This window comes from Anopheles marshallii, chromosome 3 (genome assembly GCF_943734725.1).
Source record: "Anopheles marshallii chromosome 3, idAnoMarsDA_429_01, whole genome shotgun sequence".
Classification (NCBI taxonomy): Eukaryota; Metazoa; Arthropoda; class Insecta; order Diptera; family Culicidae; genus Anopheles; species Anopheles marshallii.
This window is the reverse complement of record NC_071327.1, coordinates 70033777-70052784: the sequence shown is the minus strand read 5'-3', so window position 1 is coordinate 70052784 and position 19008 is coordinate 70033777. Positions and strand designations below refer to the sequence as shown.

The following is a 19008-nucleotide window of genomic DNA, read 5'->3' as shown; positions in this document are numbered from 1 at the left end:
TGACCGATAAGATCGACCGGCGGGGAACCGTTCGCCCGGGGAGGTGGACACCGGGGCCTGTTACTTTGATAAATGGATCGAATTGGCGCGAAACGCTCCCAGAACGGGGACAGTCATTTTCCCGCGTTTGGTAAATCAAGTTTGAATGTGCCGTTTTTACGGGAAGAACACGAGCGTTTCTGACATTTGTTTGTTGGTTTGTTTATTGTTGTTGTCACCATTAGGTTATGACGCCTGTGTTAACTGTGCCATAACCCATCCGCTGCGAGTAGTACATTTATTGGGTGCTATAAATAATTTCTCCTTACCGTTGCCATACTGCAGCCAATACCGAAGACACTCGGCTGTCTTCATTGTAATAACCCCTGCAGGACGCGGCGTGAATAACAGCGTCATGCAAGCGCTCGCTCGAAGGAAACCTTATTTCATCATAAGCACTAATCACTGATGGTTTCGTCAGTTGATACGAAGGCATTCGTTTGGATTCCGACGATCGCTCTCTTATCGTAATCATTAATCTATGCGCTTCATACGCGCGGTACCGTCCCTACGAATGGGGTTTTGCCCCGTGGTACGGACCAGCGAAGCGATTCCTGCCAGCAGGCGCTAAATGATGTTTTCTTTGCGACGCGTATGGTTTATCTTGCACGAATATTCTTCCACGTGACTCTCCCCGTTTTTAGTGGCTGGGATGAAAAGTATCCCGGGCAGCGAGCAACCCAACGACCTGTCCATGCAGGCAGCAGAAAACACACACCAAAACCCACACTGTTTACTTTTCCACGATAGTGGCCACCGTTCGACCAACCCTTGTGTGACGGGGGCGAGGGCAAGTTTTCACTAGCTTTTCCGGCATACGGCTACGCACACATCAACCCGCCCTCCTACCCCTTACTGCTTCCTTTCCCGCCGTGTGGATTACGCCGGGCAGACGGGCATTTTCTCGCCTCGCTCTAATCATTTGCTTAATTTAACTCGTCCCGATGCTATTGCAGCAGTATTCCGTCAGCCACGGGACATGCCGAACGTGCATAAAACTCCGCTGCAAGCCGGAGTGATGATGTGCTTGTGATGTGCTTAGTGACAATTTATCTTGGTGGTGCAAACTGTGATAAGGTGGTTTTATATCGGAACAAGTATTTTTTTTTATAAAATTGGAAACAATAATTTTTACTGTTTCGTTAGTGAAGAATCTTTTAATTTTTGATTTTTAATGGTGTTTTTAAGGGCAATTCCTAATCAAAGTATAGTGTAGTGTAGTTCTAGGTACATGCTTCCAGTTAGTGTATGTTTTTTTTTTATAGTGGAATGTTGCTTTAGTGAAGCGAAAACATGTGTAAAAGTTGTTTAAATATGATTTTTAACCCAAAGCATATTTGCATGTACATGTTACTCCTTCACTGCGCATTACCACAACGTAATAAGTGATTCATAGAGCTGTTTAAATTATAAACCACCGTTCAAAAGCCTTCCAAGGAATGTGCTAATGCACTTGAATAGGGATAAAAAAACACAGCGGAAGTGTATTTGTAAAGATCGTTATGTGCGCTTAATTACCTTGCGTGACCAGTGCCGTACTAGCTGCTTGTTACAAGTGAGAATTTTGCGGAATGTAAGAAAGTTTTGCAAAAGTGTTGCAATGTGTGAATTCAATTTTTAAAAAAGAAAGTGATAAAAAGTGTACCAAATATGCATAAAGTGAATTTTGAAATAATTTGTTATTCATGAACAAAAAACGATATTGACACTAGAATTTTTCCCAACCACATTAATTTTTCGATTAAATTACTCTTGTAGCCGCTTAATTTTGTCTTTTAGTCACCAATTTTGAAAGTGAGCAAGACTGTTTGTCCCGTTGTCACCAATGCTCTTTATCACGAGTTTTTGTCGCTTATTCATTATTCTTTTGTGTGTACACAATATCTCGCGTACTGCACTGCTTTTTTTTATTTATAAATTAAATTAAATTTATTGTGAATAGAGTGTTTAATTTTACGGTACTCAAATAACCTTGCATCAGTTTTTTTCAATATAGCAGGAGTAATTCGATCGAAATTAAATAATTATTTTTTGTTACGCTAAACTAAACATAACGTCATTTTTAGTTGCTTTCCATGTTTTTATTGATCTAATTTTATCAAATATTCCATACATTTGCGATCATTCGGATGTTCTTCCTACATGTAGTACTTCACAATTTGAGACAAAAATTGGTGACTCCTGGACAAAAATCGATGCCTACTGTCAAAATTTGGTTGCTATGCAGCTGTTGTGCAGTACGAACTCCAACGACTAGTTAAATATAAAGTAGCTCTTCAAATGTTGATATACAATCATTGTTTGTAAAACAAAGTCCAATTAAAAATAATATAAATCCTTCGTAATTCTAGTGTTGAATGAATATGAATGAATGAATAAGATTTAAAGAATGATTCGGTAACAAACGGCTAACGAAAATTGATGCCGAAAACATTCAATTTCAGTGTCATGTTCTTGTGAGAGGATTAACAGATCGAAAATCTGTAATATTCGCAAGTGATTAATTAAACTGTTAGTGATAAATTATTACCAATATTTCTTAAACGGTGTAAAGCGTATGATGCCAACGAGCATCAGTAGTTTGCCGTGAACGATGCCTACGCCGCTTTACCTTATCCACAGCCCCAGATCCGTACGATCCGACACCGAGCAAAATCTTCCAACTTGCGACGCCAATCAGGAGGACGTGGATCTGCAACAAACGCAAGCCTTTAAGGTGAGCTTTCGCAACTCACACCGGTCGTGGGGTTGATATTTATGCGGAGTAACATGAAATCTTCCAGAGTTGGCTACTGTCACGGTTGAAGCTGCCCACCGGCCATGGCATTCAAAATACGAAGGTGAACCAAATTAACGCACACGACAATAATGAGCTGCAGGCCATTCTAACGCAACCAGCCGAGGCGGAAGTGTGTCTGCTTAGTGACAGTCCGTACCGTATACTAAGGGTGAGTGAAACATGGTGGATGTTGCGGTTAATGGGATGTTGGGTTATCATTATCTGCGATTATACTAATTAACATCTCCAGCGAGATTGGTTCAAGGATGTGTAGCTAGCGAGATCGTAGTTAGTGTGCAATTTGTGATTAAAATCTTCAAAGGGTACAAATGAGTCATACGGCATCCATTTCCATAATGATTGCATTACATCGGCCGATTTAAAGCTCTTGGGTTGCTTTCGAAATGCTTCTCATCCAATCATGGTCCCTGCGTGATTTCTGCAACTCGTTCCAACTTCCGATCGCGTGAAGCTAATGGAACCGTGCAATACACATGATTACACAAAAACCCCGCTTTACAAATCGGTCCTTGGCGCTGAGTAGGGTCGTCATATTCCCAGCAGAAAGTTTAAAAAATAATATCAAGCGTGCTGTGGATGCTTCCTTTGGGAGTAAAGCGAACGGAGTTAATCCGCTGTTTTTTTTTTTGTGCCGCGATAAAAACTGAACCTTTTCAATGCCAAACTAATGTTTCCGAATGGATGGTTTCCGCGTATTTTCGGTACGATCTACCACACCATCGCTCACAAACAAGCGCCCAGGTGCATCAAGAAACGGCGAAAGCTCTCTGCTTTCAACCACAAGCGACACCACAAGGATGCTCTTGCAGAGAGCATTTCTCTCTCTAGAAAGCTTTTGCTTTGTAGCTCGTACTCGTATAAGCGCCGCTTGTCCTTTGGATGGTTTTGCTACAGGGATTTGGATCGTCCTGCTCGCGCATCGCGTACATTGGCTCTCTCAGCCTCCGTCGCCCGAATCCTTGCTGGTGGACGCTCGGGACTCTATATATTACCTATCGCCTAGGTAGTTCATCCTCAGTCTGGTGTTGTCCGCGATCTTATCCGAAGTGACTTCCGATAAGAGAGCGAAACTTTACCCATCCAGTGTAACGGTGGCATTGCATTAAGAAATCAAAGGCTTGAGCATCCCCTGTGCCCGAGTGGGCGGTTGGGAAGGAAACTTCCACAAATTTTATATGGAACTGTTTGCTGCTCAGTGCTATGTGTTGTTGAAGACAAGAAATTTATTTAAGATTAAATGATCAATTTCGTGCTTGTGATTAATTTGTGAAGACAAGAGATAAAATCCAGTGCATACGGAACAAGAAAGCAATGCGGTGTCGTGAGAGTGAACGTTCGCTTACTGTAGACGAGCTTTTATGACATTTGCGTATAATCCTTGGAAGCTTAAGTATTACTACGTGCGTGGTTTTACCTGGCGTGTCCGGTTACCAATAATCCAGCGGGGGTTTATAAGCCGTGACACATATAAATCTTTTCGGTTTCACTTGCAGTTCTAGCAGCTCTTTATTTTAGTCAAGATTAAAAAATCCTATTTTTGATATAATATGTTGAAATATTTTTATTTTGTTGTATGTGAACATTTTTTACGGTAATGTTTAAGATGTCCTTTCAGTATATTTTTTTTACGAATTATAGTTATCAAAATTGAACATAAAGTAAAGAAATATATTAACTTTTATGAATAAATTACTCATCACAAGTTGTATGGTCCGGTTAGCACAAAGGAACAAATTTATCCAACTTATTTACGAAGTAGACATAAAGGTTCCCACTTGCTTACTAAACGCAACCCTGGACATTTAAAGCTTGTGAAAGTCTAGTAGTGTTTGGATAATAAATTAATAAATAGTAATTGCTATTGATGAATTAAATTGTTTGACTGCGGGAGATTTTCCGATGCTTGCAAGACAGGACATTGAGTGAAGTGTTGGGGGTATTGTTGTCAAGCCACTGTTGTCAAGTAGTGAACGGGAAAGACAATAGATCAATTAATAAAATTGATTCACTTACATCGGTCGTTTGGGGTAGGATAATTAATCAATCACAGTTATTATCTGTATCAAGTGTAGTATGAACTGGGAAGGAGCAGGTTTTTGTGATTACTCGAATATGATATTTTATTAGCGGGTTTTTTTAGATGAGAGAACAAGCGCACATCATGACATTTCGACGGTCTTAGAAGACACTACAACCGCAGCAGGCATATTTCATTGCAAGCACATGATATCACAATGGCAGCGCAGTTTATCACAAAACTCATACGACCGTATCATTCAAGTACGATCGGAGCAGTATAAACGCGCTGTGAGAAGAATTTTGACAACCAAACGATGTTTGTTTCGAACGAAAGATATATTTACTACATTTATCGAATTAAATATGCTTTATTTCATGAAAAATATAGTATGCAGATGCCTGTTGTGGTAGGCGCTTGCGTTGTTCTGTCATCTAAAAAAAACCCCGGTAGCTTCAAACTGCAACGCTTTTGAAGTTGTTTAAAAACCCTTCATCAATCAATAAAGATTAGCAACAAAATCCTGTGTTTGAACCCGACCGCAATATTCAACATCGTGTGCACCTAATCTGATGTTATCCACTGCTATGTATGCGCGAAAATCTCTACGACACATGTGGCGCAACTGTTCGCAACGAAACGGATTCACGATCGCAACACCGCTGAAAATACCGGTCGCCTGGAGCCGTGTACTGCGCCTGCAAGGAGCGGCACGCATTAATGCGGAGGAAGTGTTACAGGTGTGCAAGGGGATTTTTATAGAGTTTTTTTAAATTAAATTTGATTGTTACATTTTCGTTCGTTTAAAATTGTCAGAAATATACAGCTCCATTCTAATGGAGACGCCTGGTGTCGGGTGTAGTGACACGTGTTCCTAGCAATTATCATACATTACAATCGTACGGTTATCGATTAAAATTGGTTTGATGTCTGCAAGTTTTAATGTGTCTATTACTACGCATCGACAACAATCCGGCACGAAATCGATTGTCCCTTTACCGTTTATCACTTACAGCACTCGATATAGTTCAATTATCATACAATCAACACGGCACTCAGTGGACCATCTGACTGTCATATTTGTACTAGCGATCGTGGCGATAGGCACGCATCGCATCACTATTTCATCAGCCATGTCACTCATTCGATTTACCAAATGTTTACGAATCAAGGGGTTGGCCATTATTCGCCGTGCGGCACTATCCGGCACGCAATTCCCTAGCGACGCGGGGCTAAAGCTTTAACAATGTGGCGTTTTGTCTGCCAGTGTCCTCAGTAAGGGTAAATATCTGATAAAAGACACGCCTTGCCCACCATAAAGCGGAACGGCAACAGTATGAACTGCACAATAAATGCGACCTTCGGTGCTCATCCATTTTTTATCATCGCCGAATGAAATATGTCAAATGCGGTTTGCTAATCGAATCGTTGGGTGCTATCCATAGGAGAAAGGTTATTGGCGCCCGTCAGTTGGAAAGCATCACCCGACCGGTTTTGGTTGTTTTTGGGCTACCGGCAGTCGACAAGCGATGAGTGATTCGGTGGAAAAGAGATCGAAAAGTGGCACGTATACCGAAACGCCGCGAGTACGATTGTGTTGGATTGATATGATGAAGAAAAGCAAACGTGCGGCGTTTGGTGTGTTGATGGTTAGTGGATCTTTGAAAAAGATACGTCTTATGTGATGGTTCAGACGCCATATGCTAGAGCTAACACAGGAAGCGGAAGAATCCCCTTTCGAAGAACCCTTTTCGGGAGCGATCTTTAACGAAATAAGCTTCATTTGGCCTCGATTTGATATTAACCACATACTTTAAACCACACAAACCCTCAACAGGCAGCCGAAGCCGGTAATCTCGAGGAATTTATACGGCTGTACGAGGGAGACAATAACCGGCTGTCGGTGAAGGACAGCAAGGGCCGGACGGCTGCCCACCAAGCAGCGGCACGGAACCGTGTTAACATCCTTACCTTCATACACGGCCAGGGTGGCAACTTGAATGCACAGGACATGGTCGGAAACACACCGCTTCATACGGCGGTCGAGAACGATTCACTGGATGCGCTGGAATTTCTCTTGAAAATGTAAGTAGTTAACGAAGCCGTCACTAGTCGCAGGTGTTTGGGGTGGATGCAATCACACGGTGACGTTTTCGGCAAGTATAGAAACTTTACATCCTTTCGGAGAAAAGTTATTCGTTCCGTAAGCATCCCGTAAAAAGCGTTCGTATCAAACCTTTGGAAATGCAATTGAGGGAACTTTGCTAACGTATTTTTGCACTAAACGTTTTTAATACTATTAAATAATTTACAAAAGTCACTTGATTCGTCAAGTAATAGTATATAATGGTAGTTTTAAACTGTTGCATATTTATAGCAAACATGATTCTTTATATGCTATAAATTATCAATTTTCGTTCAAATGTTCAGAAAGAGGATGGCTTTAAATCTTAACTTTAAACATCTGGTGGATCGACTATCGATTAGTTATAGCGAATATTTTACTCCTATTTTAAATCACCTTCCCCACAATTTGATTCAATTATTACTTTGCGTGATTCAATTTCCATCATCATCGGTTGTTGTCTGCCCTTATTAGTGTAAAAATATTAATTAAATATTTATTCAGTTAACAGATTGAATTGATGTGTGTATTGTGCTTCTGTATATAAAGATATTTGATTGATGGGTTGTCAAAGTTGTGGTTCATTTTCTAAAAGCGATTGTAACGTAATGTGGCGACGATCATGGCTGTCAGCATGCAGCAAGTATTGGATAGAGTATTACTGATTATTAACAATGGGTCAATGACAACAGTTGCGGTGTACATGGAGTCGTACAGAACTAAAAATAAAACATCAGATTATAAGATTATCTTGTAATATTATCTACGTAAAAATGCTCCTGCTAGTACATCCATGCTTAATTGCATGCGCCTCCATTCTAATGGAGGCGCCTGGTAAGGTGTAGTAGCACGTGTTTAAAGGAACTTTCTAATTTTTCGTAACGTATCCGCAAGTTTCGCTCTGTTACTAAATCATTATTTTTTAATTGCCAAATATTGCATTAGTTCCTAAACATGTTTGCTTATTTTTTACGTATTATTTCTATAAAACTCCATTAAACTCGCTATAATTTTTTTGTAATTATTTAATGTTTACTTTGGACGGTAACAGATGTAGTTGAAAAATTTTGTTTAATAATGTGGAAGACATTAATTTATTTAATATGTTAAACATCCATCATATTTATTATGCCGAATTAAATACATTGGAATTATTTCTAAACGATAATGTATTGACTGTCATCTCCGTGTGTTGATCCATAGCCCTGTGGCATCGCACATTCTGAACGAAAAAAAGCTCGCTCCAGTGCATTTGGCAACCGAGCAGAATAAAGTAAATGCCCTTCAGGTTATGGGCAAGTATCGGGAAGCGATCGACATACAGCAGGGCGGAGAACATGGTAGAACAGCCCTGCACTTGGCAGCTATCTACGACAACGAGGAATGTGCTAGAATATTGGTAAGCATTAACTCGGGCGACAGTCAATTCGCCGGGCAGCTTTAACGAAATGGCCTTTCAGATTTCGGAATTTGGAGCCTGTCCCAGGAAACCCTGCAACAACGGGTACTACCCGATACACGAGGCAGCCAAAAACGCCAGCTCCAAAACAATGGAGGTGTTCTTCCAGTGGGGTGAATCGAAGGGTTGTACGAGGGAGGAGATGATATCGTTCTACGACTCGGAAGGCAATGTACCGCTGCACTCGGCTGTGCATGGTGGTGATATCAAGGCGGTGGAGCTTTGCCTTAAGTCTGGCGCAAAGATATCGACGCAGCAGCACGACCTTTCCACGCCGGTACACCTAGCGGCCGCCCAGGGTGCGATCGAGATAGTGAAGCTCATGTTCCGCATGCAGCCGCTCGAGAAGCGCATCAGCCTGAACTGCACCGACATCCAGAAGATGACACCGCTGCACTGTGCCGCCATGTTCGACCACCCCGAGATAGTGGAGTACCTGGTGAAGGAAGGGGCCGACATTAACGCGATGGACAAGGAGAAACGTTCGCCACTGTTGCTGTCGTCGTCGCGCGCTGGCTGGCGCACGGTAATGGCCCTGATCAGGCTCGGTGCAAACATCAGCCTGAAGGATGTGAATTCGCGCAACGTGCTGCATCTGGTCATCATGAACGGGGGGTGTTTGGATGAGTTCGCGAAGGAGGTGTGCCTCACGCAGTCCGAGATCTATCTGCTGCAGCTGCTGAACGAGAAGGACGATGCCGGCTGTTCGCCGCTGCATTACGCCAGCCGGGAAGGCCACATTCGCTCGCTGGAGAACCTGATACGGCTCGGGGCGTGCATCAATCTGAAGAATAATAACAACGAAAGCCCACTGCACTTTGCGGCACGGTACGGACGATACAACACCGTCCGGCAGCTGCTGGACTCCGAGAAGGGCACGTTCATCATCAACGAAAGTGATGGCGAGGGGCTGACGCCATTGCACATTGCGTCGCAGCAGGGCCACACGCGGGTCGTCCAGATGTTGCTGAACCGGGGTGCGTTGCTGCACCGGGATCATAATGGGCGCAATCCGCTTCATCTGGCCGCAATGTCCGGTTACACGCAAACGATCGAGCTGCTGCATTCGGTGCATTCACATCTGATGGATCAGGTTGACAAAGATGGGGTAAGTTCTGAGTTTATGTCTTTTTTTGTTAAGGTGTACTGGTAGTCCTCGAGATATGCAGCCCGAAATGATGAGGGCATTACGAGTGACAAGGTAATTCGACTCTTAAACTATAAAGTATAAACGGTATTGAGGAATTCGTGGTATCTCGAGGATTACATGTATTTAAATGTGAATCTATACTTATATTAGCCAATGTCGAGTCCCGACATATCCCAATTATGAAACCACAAATCAGAACCACCGCTATTGATGTACACTCAGATGAATCGACAAGTTGAAAATTTCCGTCTTTTATTATCCTCCCAACACCAGAACACAGCGCTACATTTAGCCTCGATGGAGAACAAACCCAGTGCGGTGATACTGCTGCTCAGTCTCGGCTGCAAACTGCTCCACAACTACATGGACATGAGCGCAATCGACTACGCGATCTATTACAAGTATCCGGAGGCGGCCCTGGCCATGGCGACCCACGAGGAACGTTCCGGCGAGGTGATGGCACTGAAATCGGACAAACATCCGTGCGTAACGCTGGCCCTGATCGCCTCGATGCCGCGTGTCTTCGAAGCCGTACAGGACAATTGCATCACCAAGGCGAACTGCAAGAAGGACTCGAAAAGCTTCTACGTAAGTACGGCAGCTTGGAGGCGGGCGCACGGTTAATTAATTTCCTTTCAGCCAAAATTTCCACGGTCGGGGTAAGGTTTTTTTTCACGTGGCCTTGACATTGACTGGAGGGCGTGGAGGGCACTTTTAACACAATTGTTCTAAAATAACTAACCCCCAACCCCCCCCACAAACACACACACAGATTCGATACTCGTTTAGCTGTCTGCAGTGTCCGGCACTGTACGCACAGATGGATGCACGCACCGGAGAAGCCGTCCAGATATCGAAACCGATACCGCTACCGGCACTGAACGTAAGCAGGCCACTAGTCGAATCCTAATGGCACGAAGCGTTGCTTGCATGACGGTTCAGGACGCGCATGCTGTGTGGCAAAGTTTCCGCCACGAACTAACCTATTGCAGCTTGAATTGCTTATCATATTGCATGAGCTTCAGTGCTAAGCAGCAGACAAAAAAACGATGGCTCGGTTGCATACCGATTGCGAAAGGTAGTAATTTGCCTCCGTTTATCAAACCGAGTCACTCTTAATCAGCCCCTCTTCTCTTCCGACCCTGGCGGTGGCGGTGCACTGGGTCAAATATCCGACGTGACAAGCGTTGAATGACACTGACACTGATGCCTCCAGTTGTATTCCGCCCGTTTTTTATCTGTAAAATCTAGTCCCCCGCAACAATGAGTCTCCTGGCTGACGAAGGGTGCTCACTACCCCCTATATAGTCCCAGTTAACACACGTCTGTAGCGTAACATGAATCGTGTACGGGTACCCTTAATTGATGCGCTTGCATTCGCTTTTGCTCACCGCAGATCAAATATTCCTTTCACGCGTACCAAAAGTCACAAGAGTCCATTGCAGAAATACGGAAAACTTTGAACGATCCCAAATGGCGTCCACCACCATTGCATGTCGTTAATGTGAGTGTTTTTTTCTTTTTTTTTCACCCCCCCTCGTTATGTTGTGCTTATCGATGTTGTGATCAATTTGAAGCGTGTTACGACTTGTTCGATAACGGAAGCTTTCGTTTAATGATCCTTTTTTTGTGTTGGTGTGTTGAGTATTTTTATCTTCTCGCGTTTAATCTTTACTGTATTGGTGTTTTTTAAGTAATTTTGCATGATTCGATGTAATAAGAGTACATTTCTTGAAGTATTTCTTTGATTTTCTTGTTGATCTGTGCGTTAAGCTTTAAAATGCTTTAAAATTCCACATGTTAGTAAGTAATGTAAAAGTCAATATAGAACAAAACGATTATCGAATGAAGAAAACTTGTAGCAAAAATCATTATTTATCGGAAGATGCATTATTCGGAAAACAGATTTATCAAACAATGTCCTTTAGTGAGTGCTAACGAGATGCAGGCGAGATACAGCTCAAAAGTTAAGCGCCATTTTATCCAACTTTTACATTCGCTTCGATGCACGCTTTACATCTCCTTTTATCCTTCCCCGAAGAGTCCTCCGTTTCGGAGCGTACCTTCGTCTCATTAATGGAATGTTGTCTTATTTTGTGTGGATCGTTTAGTTGTCCGTGAAATTTGGTACCTTTCCAAGCACATCCGTTCACGCTCAAAGTAATGCAATTAATCTTTTCTTCACGCTGCCTCCTGTTGACTGTTCGTTCGTTCCCATTCACTGGGACTCATCGCCATCCAGGCGATGGTAGCACACGGCCGGGTGGAACTGCTAGCACACCCCCTCAGCCAAAAGTACTTGCAAATGAAGTGGAACTCGTACGGCAAATACTTTCACCTGGCCAACCTGCTGTTCTACAGTGTGTTTCTGTTTTTCGTGACACTGTTCACGTCCCAGCTGATGCGCAACGCTGCACCCGTCGCAAATCCGCCCGGAAACGTAAGCCAATTTGGGGGGGGAGAAAAGGGAACAAGAAAGTTGTTTTCAAGGACTGATTTAAACATTTGTCTCATATCGCTTGGCAGCACACGCAGGATACGCCGAACGGTGGCACGTACGGTGGGCAGCAACACATACTGGCCCTGCGCTCGACGTTGGCCCGCACGAAGGGGTACACCTATGGTACGATGCCAAACGTGACCACCTCGGTCGCTCCATCGCAGATCGAGGAGCAGATGGATGTCAGCACCACGACGCTCGTATCCGGGATTGGCATTATCATCTACATCGTCGTGAGTGCGATGCGCGAGCTGCTGCAAGTTTATCAGCAGAAGTGGCATTACCTGCTCGAACCGAACAACTTCATCTCGTGGATACTGTACACGTCGGCACTGATCATGATATGGCCCATGTTTTCCAGCGGCATGTGCTTCAGCATCAACTATTCGGCGGCTTCGATAACCGTGTTTCTGTCCTGGTTTAATTTGCTGCTGTTTCTGCAACGTTTTGATCAGGTGGGTGACCATGCTGTACCATCCCAACATACATGCATAACAAGTTAAAATTGGTGGGATGGGAATAAAATCAGTGTCATTCAAGTGGTAGAAAATCAAAAACCTTTTCTCTCACAGGATTTTATGCAATAATATGGATTTCTCAAGCGTCATGTCAGATTTGTCAGAACGCTTCCAATTTGCAGCTTACTAAATAGCAGGCCATGAAAAAAGCTTCATCACAATCTAATGAAAGTATGCAATCATGAAGTGATGCTATCGTTTGGACCGAAAATGAACTTCGTTCATGAAGAATGATTCATTATTTGCTTCGCTCTCTTTCTCCCAATTTTTTTGTCAAGTGGCAAGACAAATTTGTCTTATGTCCTAAGGTAGATGGGGAAGAAAAAAACAGCAGTAAGTTAACAGATTACAAACAACACTAATGAGGATGAAAGGACGAGAACTCGCGTAGACGTGAGCGAAAGTGGAACACAGGGACACTATAGTCGAACAGGTGATATGAGCTATTGAAGTCCGAAAGCGTTCTAATAAAGGGTTCGTTAGAACCGTATCGCGTATGGCGGGATGGGATTCATAAGGGAGTTCTATCTCGTAGACAGCATGATGGAGCTTAGAGATGGATGGCCGATAGAAGGGAAGGAACAGATCATGGGAAAGGAGTTATGCGATAAAGAAAGATCGAAAGTGGGAATGTCGCGCTTCATTGGAGTCTTATTCAAGAAGTCGACAGCATCGAAAGGATAAGATAGGCGAACTAGTTGATAACCTGCAAGGAAACGACGAACATCTACACGGGAGAATCTTCGAGCAGTCGAGCGTAGTGGAGATCAGACAACGGCGGCGTAATCCAAGGTGTTCGATCCACAGCAACAGAACAAAACCTGCAGGCAAAAGACAAAGAGGGTCTCTGAGTTCGGAGGAAAGTGTAACAATTAGACCCCTGGATTTGTTGGACTTGGCTATAATGTGGCCTAATTGTACATTAAAAGAGAGTGTTTCATCCAGCCAAGTCTTTTACAGAAATTACTCGACTTATGACGTTGTATTGAAGGATGAAGAGGAAACTTTGTAGGAAACAGCAACCTACTGACAAATGCACAGGAAGGAAATAAGAGTGGACTGAGGACACTCCCTTGTGGGAACCCCTGAAGAGCCTACAAAGGAGTCGGAAAAACAGGACAACACTTTCACTCTGTACGATCTGCCATTGAGATATGGTTCCAAGCCAAGCCAGTAGTCGACCCCCCCGAAAGCAAGCTTTACAAGTTTGACTACCAGAATGTCAAGCGGAAGACTATCGAAGGCACTTCGGAAATCCGTGTAAACTACATTGGGTTGGGTGCCGGCAAAGGCAGAGGACAAGACAAGACACATAAGGCTGGAGGAGGTAGTGCGATGAGGGGATAGGTGCACCTTTTTGTGGATAGAGATCACCCATCCACAATTCCAGATAGTCGGGAAGAAGCCTTCTTGAGTTGATCTGGTAAAGATGCGCTCCAAAGGAGCGACGTCAAGAGGGACAAAGAATAGACCACACTTCTTTAGGATAGACGAAGGTATTCCGTCAAAGCCAGGAGAGTTTACGACATCTTGAGTTTTAAAAGGGAGGACATCACATTATTTGGATCAATGGGTACATGATTTAGGGAGAAGATCATTAGGGACGTCTACAGCAGTGTCAAAGTCTAACCAAGTCTAGATGATGGATTGGACAAGTCACTCTCGTTATGAATTCCATAGGACTCGAATGTCCAAGGCGTAGAAAGTTAGAAACAACTGAGCTATGGCCCTGCGGACATAGATCGAAGGTCTTCGATAGACGTTTAAAGTCTATATTTAGAAATCCAGGTGTTGATGTTTGTAAACATATTCTTTACCCCGACGACATCAATGTTGTTGATGGTATCTATTTGTTGTCTATTTTGGTACTGTTTACTTACAGATTGGCATATACGTGGTCATGTTTTTGGAAATCTTGCAAACCCTCATTAAAGTGCTGATCGTGTTCAGCATTTTGATAATAGCATTCGGGTTGGCATTCTACATTCTGCTCTCAAAGGTATGGAAAGTTACGCGCCGGTCCCGAACTGTTGAACCGCTGCACTGCTAATCACCTTCTCCGACTCTTCTGTCCAGGTTTCCGAACCCCAAGTGAATCATTTGTCGTTCTCGTCGATTCCCATGTCGCTGGTACGCACATTCTCAATGATGCTGGGTGAGATGGATTTCGTCGGTACGTTCGTACAACCGTTCCACGTGGGAGACCTTCCATTCCCGTTCCCTTCGTTCGTGATACTGTGTAAGTGGCGCTGTACCGATCACATGCCGCCGGCGTGGGACCGAAATTAATCCAACCTCTTTGAGCTCTTCTCCGCAGGTTTATTCATGATCCTGATGCCCATTCTGCTGATGAATCTGCTGATCGGTTTGGCCGTCGGTGACATCGAATCGGTGCGCCGCAACGCGCAGCTCAAGCGGCTCGCCATGCAGGTGGTGCTGCACACGGAGCTGGAACGCAAGCTGCCCCAGATGTGGCTCGAGATGGTCGACAAAATGGAGCTGATCGAGTATCCGAACGAAAAGAAGTGCAAACTGGGATTCCTCGACTCCGTCCTGCGTAAGTGGTTCTGCAATCCTTTTACCGATGATTACAAAGGTAACGTATTCGCTCTAGCGAAGCGAAGTGTCACGGGGTGCCCTAACGTTTGCCATCTGCAACAGGCGGTATCGACTACGTGCTGGAAAACACGGAAGACTACGTGGCGGTCGAGCTGGAGAAGCAGAAGCGGAAGCTGCGAGACATTGGGACGGCACTGGACAATCAACATCAGCTACTTCGCTTGATCGTGCAGGTACCATCCTTTGCTTTGAAGATTTGAGCATATTGAAAGCCTTCTGTCATCTTCCATTTTGAATTTGACACACACACACAGAAAATGGAGATCAAAACCGAGGCAGACGATGTCGACGAAGGTGTCCCGACGAGCGACCTGAAAGCTTCCAGCGGTTTGTTGACAAGCAACCGATCATCGCGCTGGTCGTCGCCAAGGATACGGAAGAAACTCGGCGCCACCTTAAGCTTCAACAAATCGATTGGCAAATAGAAGCCATTTCTAGCGTAGATTACTACCGAACCGGTCTTCTCGAACTTAACAGCACACGAGCTCGATCGACCGTTTAAAATAATTATGCACCTTTTAACCACAGAAAGGATAGCTTAACCGTGCGTGTATGTGTGTGATCATTATGTAAATGTGTGTGCGTGTGTTTGCGTCTATAAGTTGGTACTCAACGCTGTTCAGCATAAGGTTGCTTAGTTTACAGCAAACAGAATACGTTGTACTTGAGCAACAATTTAATATCGTAAACCTTTGTAACTGGTTTTTTGCTGCAGAACGTTTGCACGCGGTACTTTGATGTTGTTTTGTAGAGATATGATAAATGTGATGAAATTTAATAAAAAGCATAACCATGCTCCAAACACACCATTTTGTATGTCTTTTTTAGCTGTTTGGCAATTCTATGTGAAAAGAAAGGTAAGGTGAAGAGTTAGAAGATTGTGCTGTTATCGGGCTCTTATTGGACCTTAATAGGACTGTTATTGGACTTTCTCGGAAATTCGGTAAAAAAAAACTCAAAACGCTTGAAATGTATGATAAGCAAATGAAAAGCACCCGTTGTTCCGTGTGTACTCCCGCAATTACCTTTATTATTCGCATAATAAATCGCTCATCCTGATCGCTTGTGCAACCGATATTACAGGGTTTTCCATTCTTGCCGGCGACAGTACGAACTTTTCTCCCGCCCGCAACAGGTTCCGTCCCGTTTACCTCTTTTCGCATTCGCAAAAACCGTTTGCCCTAAAAGCTCGGCCATCGTCAAAAGCTGTTTGCCTTGCTGTGCTGTGCGACTGACGGCGATTGTTACTCGGTTGTTCATTGCAGTTCATTCTTCTCCCTTTCCATGGGATACGTGGTGCACATATGCGCACCGCCGTGTGTATCCCGGGTTCGCCACTTCCACCTAGTAAAGATGGATCGATCGGTTCACCTAAACGTATGTTACTACAATTGAATTTGTCATTACATTAATTTTCCCTCAAATCTCACTCTTCTTTGATTTTACAGCGCAACGGGACCGGCCGGCCCATTTGTAGTCCTAGCCCGATTTGCTGACGCCGAGTGCTTCAACGCTTCTACGTTCGATCGGCTCTGTTTGGTGCTTCGTAAGTGGTTCTGAATTTCAGAACAATCGTCTAATCGTTCCAACCGAAAGGAGAACGCACCGTTGCCCGATGCAATAATTAAGAGCGCTCACGCAGGGGGGATGATTTTGTTTTCTGATCGGTTATAATTCCTGCCGGATCTTGCGATTGCAAAGATCTTTACGATCCAGGCTAGGCATCCGCACTAGGCAAAAGTTAGTTTGCCCTCAATGCTGGACCGTAATCCATCCGTAATTTTGTCACAATTTCATTGCATGCCAATCAGGCCCATCGTTTGGGACGGGTGCGTAACACCGAAAGGCCACATACAGTGTGTACAGTGTGTGTCATATATGGATGTGCATACGGGGGTTTTTTTTTTTTAAGATCGTGTTTAATTTGATTTAGCGTTGCCTCTTCGCTTTGCATTGCATAATAGTGTTATTCTGAACGATTACATTTTTGCTACGAAACAATCACTACACATCCTTGGACCGGAACCAGGCTAATCGATAGCTTACACCTATTGTTTATTCCATTGTAGTGTTGGGTGTTGGGCTTGGCGCTATTGTAGAGCTTCGGGCGGCACCCACCGTGCCTACTTGGTTTGCTTTCCTGGTGCGCTGCGAATGTATTGTGTGCATTCAGTTTTCGTGTGAATAATTGTGGTTTTGCGTACGGACTTTCATCACCTTCGACTGAGTGTTTGTACCGGTTCGGTGCATTACAGTGAGAAAGAAAACTTAGTATTACATTGCACAAAGCGCAAAACGCAGGCGGATTAGTGTTAGTGTTTGAATGATGAATCGTCGTGCTCCTGAGCGGGAGTAGTAGGTGAGACAAATTTGCTGTTTTGTTTTGCTAAGTTTGTTTGTTTGTTTTTGTGTGTTTTTTTTTTGTTAAGTAGACGGTAGACGGTTACTACCCAAAATGTGGAAATTCCTTTATATGACGCATATTTAATGCACTACACAATTAGAAGCGATTTTATTTATTTTTTGTTTTGTTTGCTTGGCTTTGGCCAGTGGCTTTATGTGCTGAAATTTTTCCCATCCAACCAACGTTGCACACCGGGCTTTCGGTTCACAGGTTGAAACAAGTTTGATTTACTGCGGACCTTCCAGATCCAGAAGCTGTCATTGTCCTAGTGACGGCATTTGCTATTGAATCGTTACATTTGGCAATGGGTTTGGAAATGTGCTGTGCCACCCCCAACGATAAAGACAGTTCGCCCGGTGGAAATCAGATTCCGTCATACAGAAGGTTTTTTTCGCGTTATATATTTACGTTGCTTATGGCGCACATTTTGCACACACACACACGTGGATCAGTTCGCTTGCATACAGGTTAATACAACGGTTATGAACAGCTGCCTGGGTGCGTAGAGTAGAATATACGAAGAGAAACAATTACGATTACGTTTAGTGGCTGCTCTACGGCCGCAAAGTAGTGATGGGCAGGATTGAATTAAAACATGGCCGGACCGGAACGGAACTGGTTCGATCTTTTAAACCAAACAGAACGGGGCAGATTAGACTACTATTTTATTCTTTTATGTTCTTGTTTGTGTTCCTTCTCATATCTTCTTTTTCGTTACATTTTGTTGCAAATATTTGCCTTTTTTATTTCTTTTACTCTTCTCTCATGTTTTTGCGTTCCTTTTGTGTGTTATTTCGTTTCTGTTTGTTGCATTTGTTTGTTCTTTTTTGTTTATTTTATGTACCTCTTCGTTTCTTTAAGACCTTTTCCGGGTTTTGTTATTCCTTTTCCTTTTCTTTTGGATCCTTTTCCATCTTTTTTGCGTAATTTTGCCTCAATTTTGTTACTTTTCCTGTTCGTGACTTCCAATCCTGTATTTAATGGATGTTAGGCGTAAAATTAAGTGGTTTTTGAACCGGAATAGCAAGAACATACCAGATTCATTCCGCAATGCTCATCTCCTACTACCGTAGAACTGTAGTTCCTGGTGGCACGACCATGTGTGTGTGTGTTAGTGGTACTTTCAGTATAAATCTTGCTATTATTGTTAACAAGCGATTGCTCATTTCTGTGCCAAGCCCATTGCTAAGAGTTTTTCTTTAATTAAAATTAAAGTGTAAGGATCTTACGTTCCTTAGTATCACTCAAATGTTCTCCGCCACAAAGCGAAAGAGAGCTTGCGTGGGTTAACACACACACACACACACACACACACATACATAACCTATCTAGGCAAACAGCTAATGAACAAACAAAGCACCATGGAACGAATCGAAC

At 43.5% G+C, this 19008-nt stretch overlaps 1 protein-coding gene across 1 annotated transcript; it reads left to right on the top strand.

Annotated features, from left to right (window-relative positions):
- Positions 1–2632: 2632 nt before the first annotated feature.
- On the top strand, positions 2633–15652 carry LOC128713490 (transient receptor potential cation channel subfamily A member 1). Its single transcript, XM_053808350.1, has 15 exons — positions 2633–2755; positions 2823–2987; positions 6694–6941; positions 8185–8380; positions 8442–9548; positions 9864–10178; positions 10363–10473; positions 10987–11094; positions 11833–12030; positions 12117–12545; positions 14491–14607; positions 14685–14847; positions 14926–15204; positions 15270–15400; positions 15482–15652. The coding sequence occupies exons 1-15, from the start codon at positions 2633–2635 to the stop codon at positions 15650–15652; spliced, it is 3861 nt and encodes a 1286-aa protein (XP_053664325.1).
- Positions 15653–19008: the final 3356 nt, after the last annotated feature.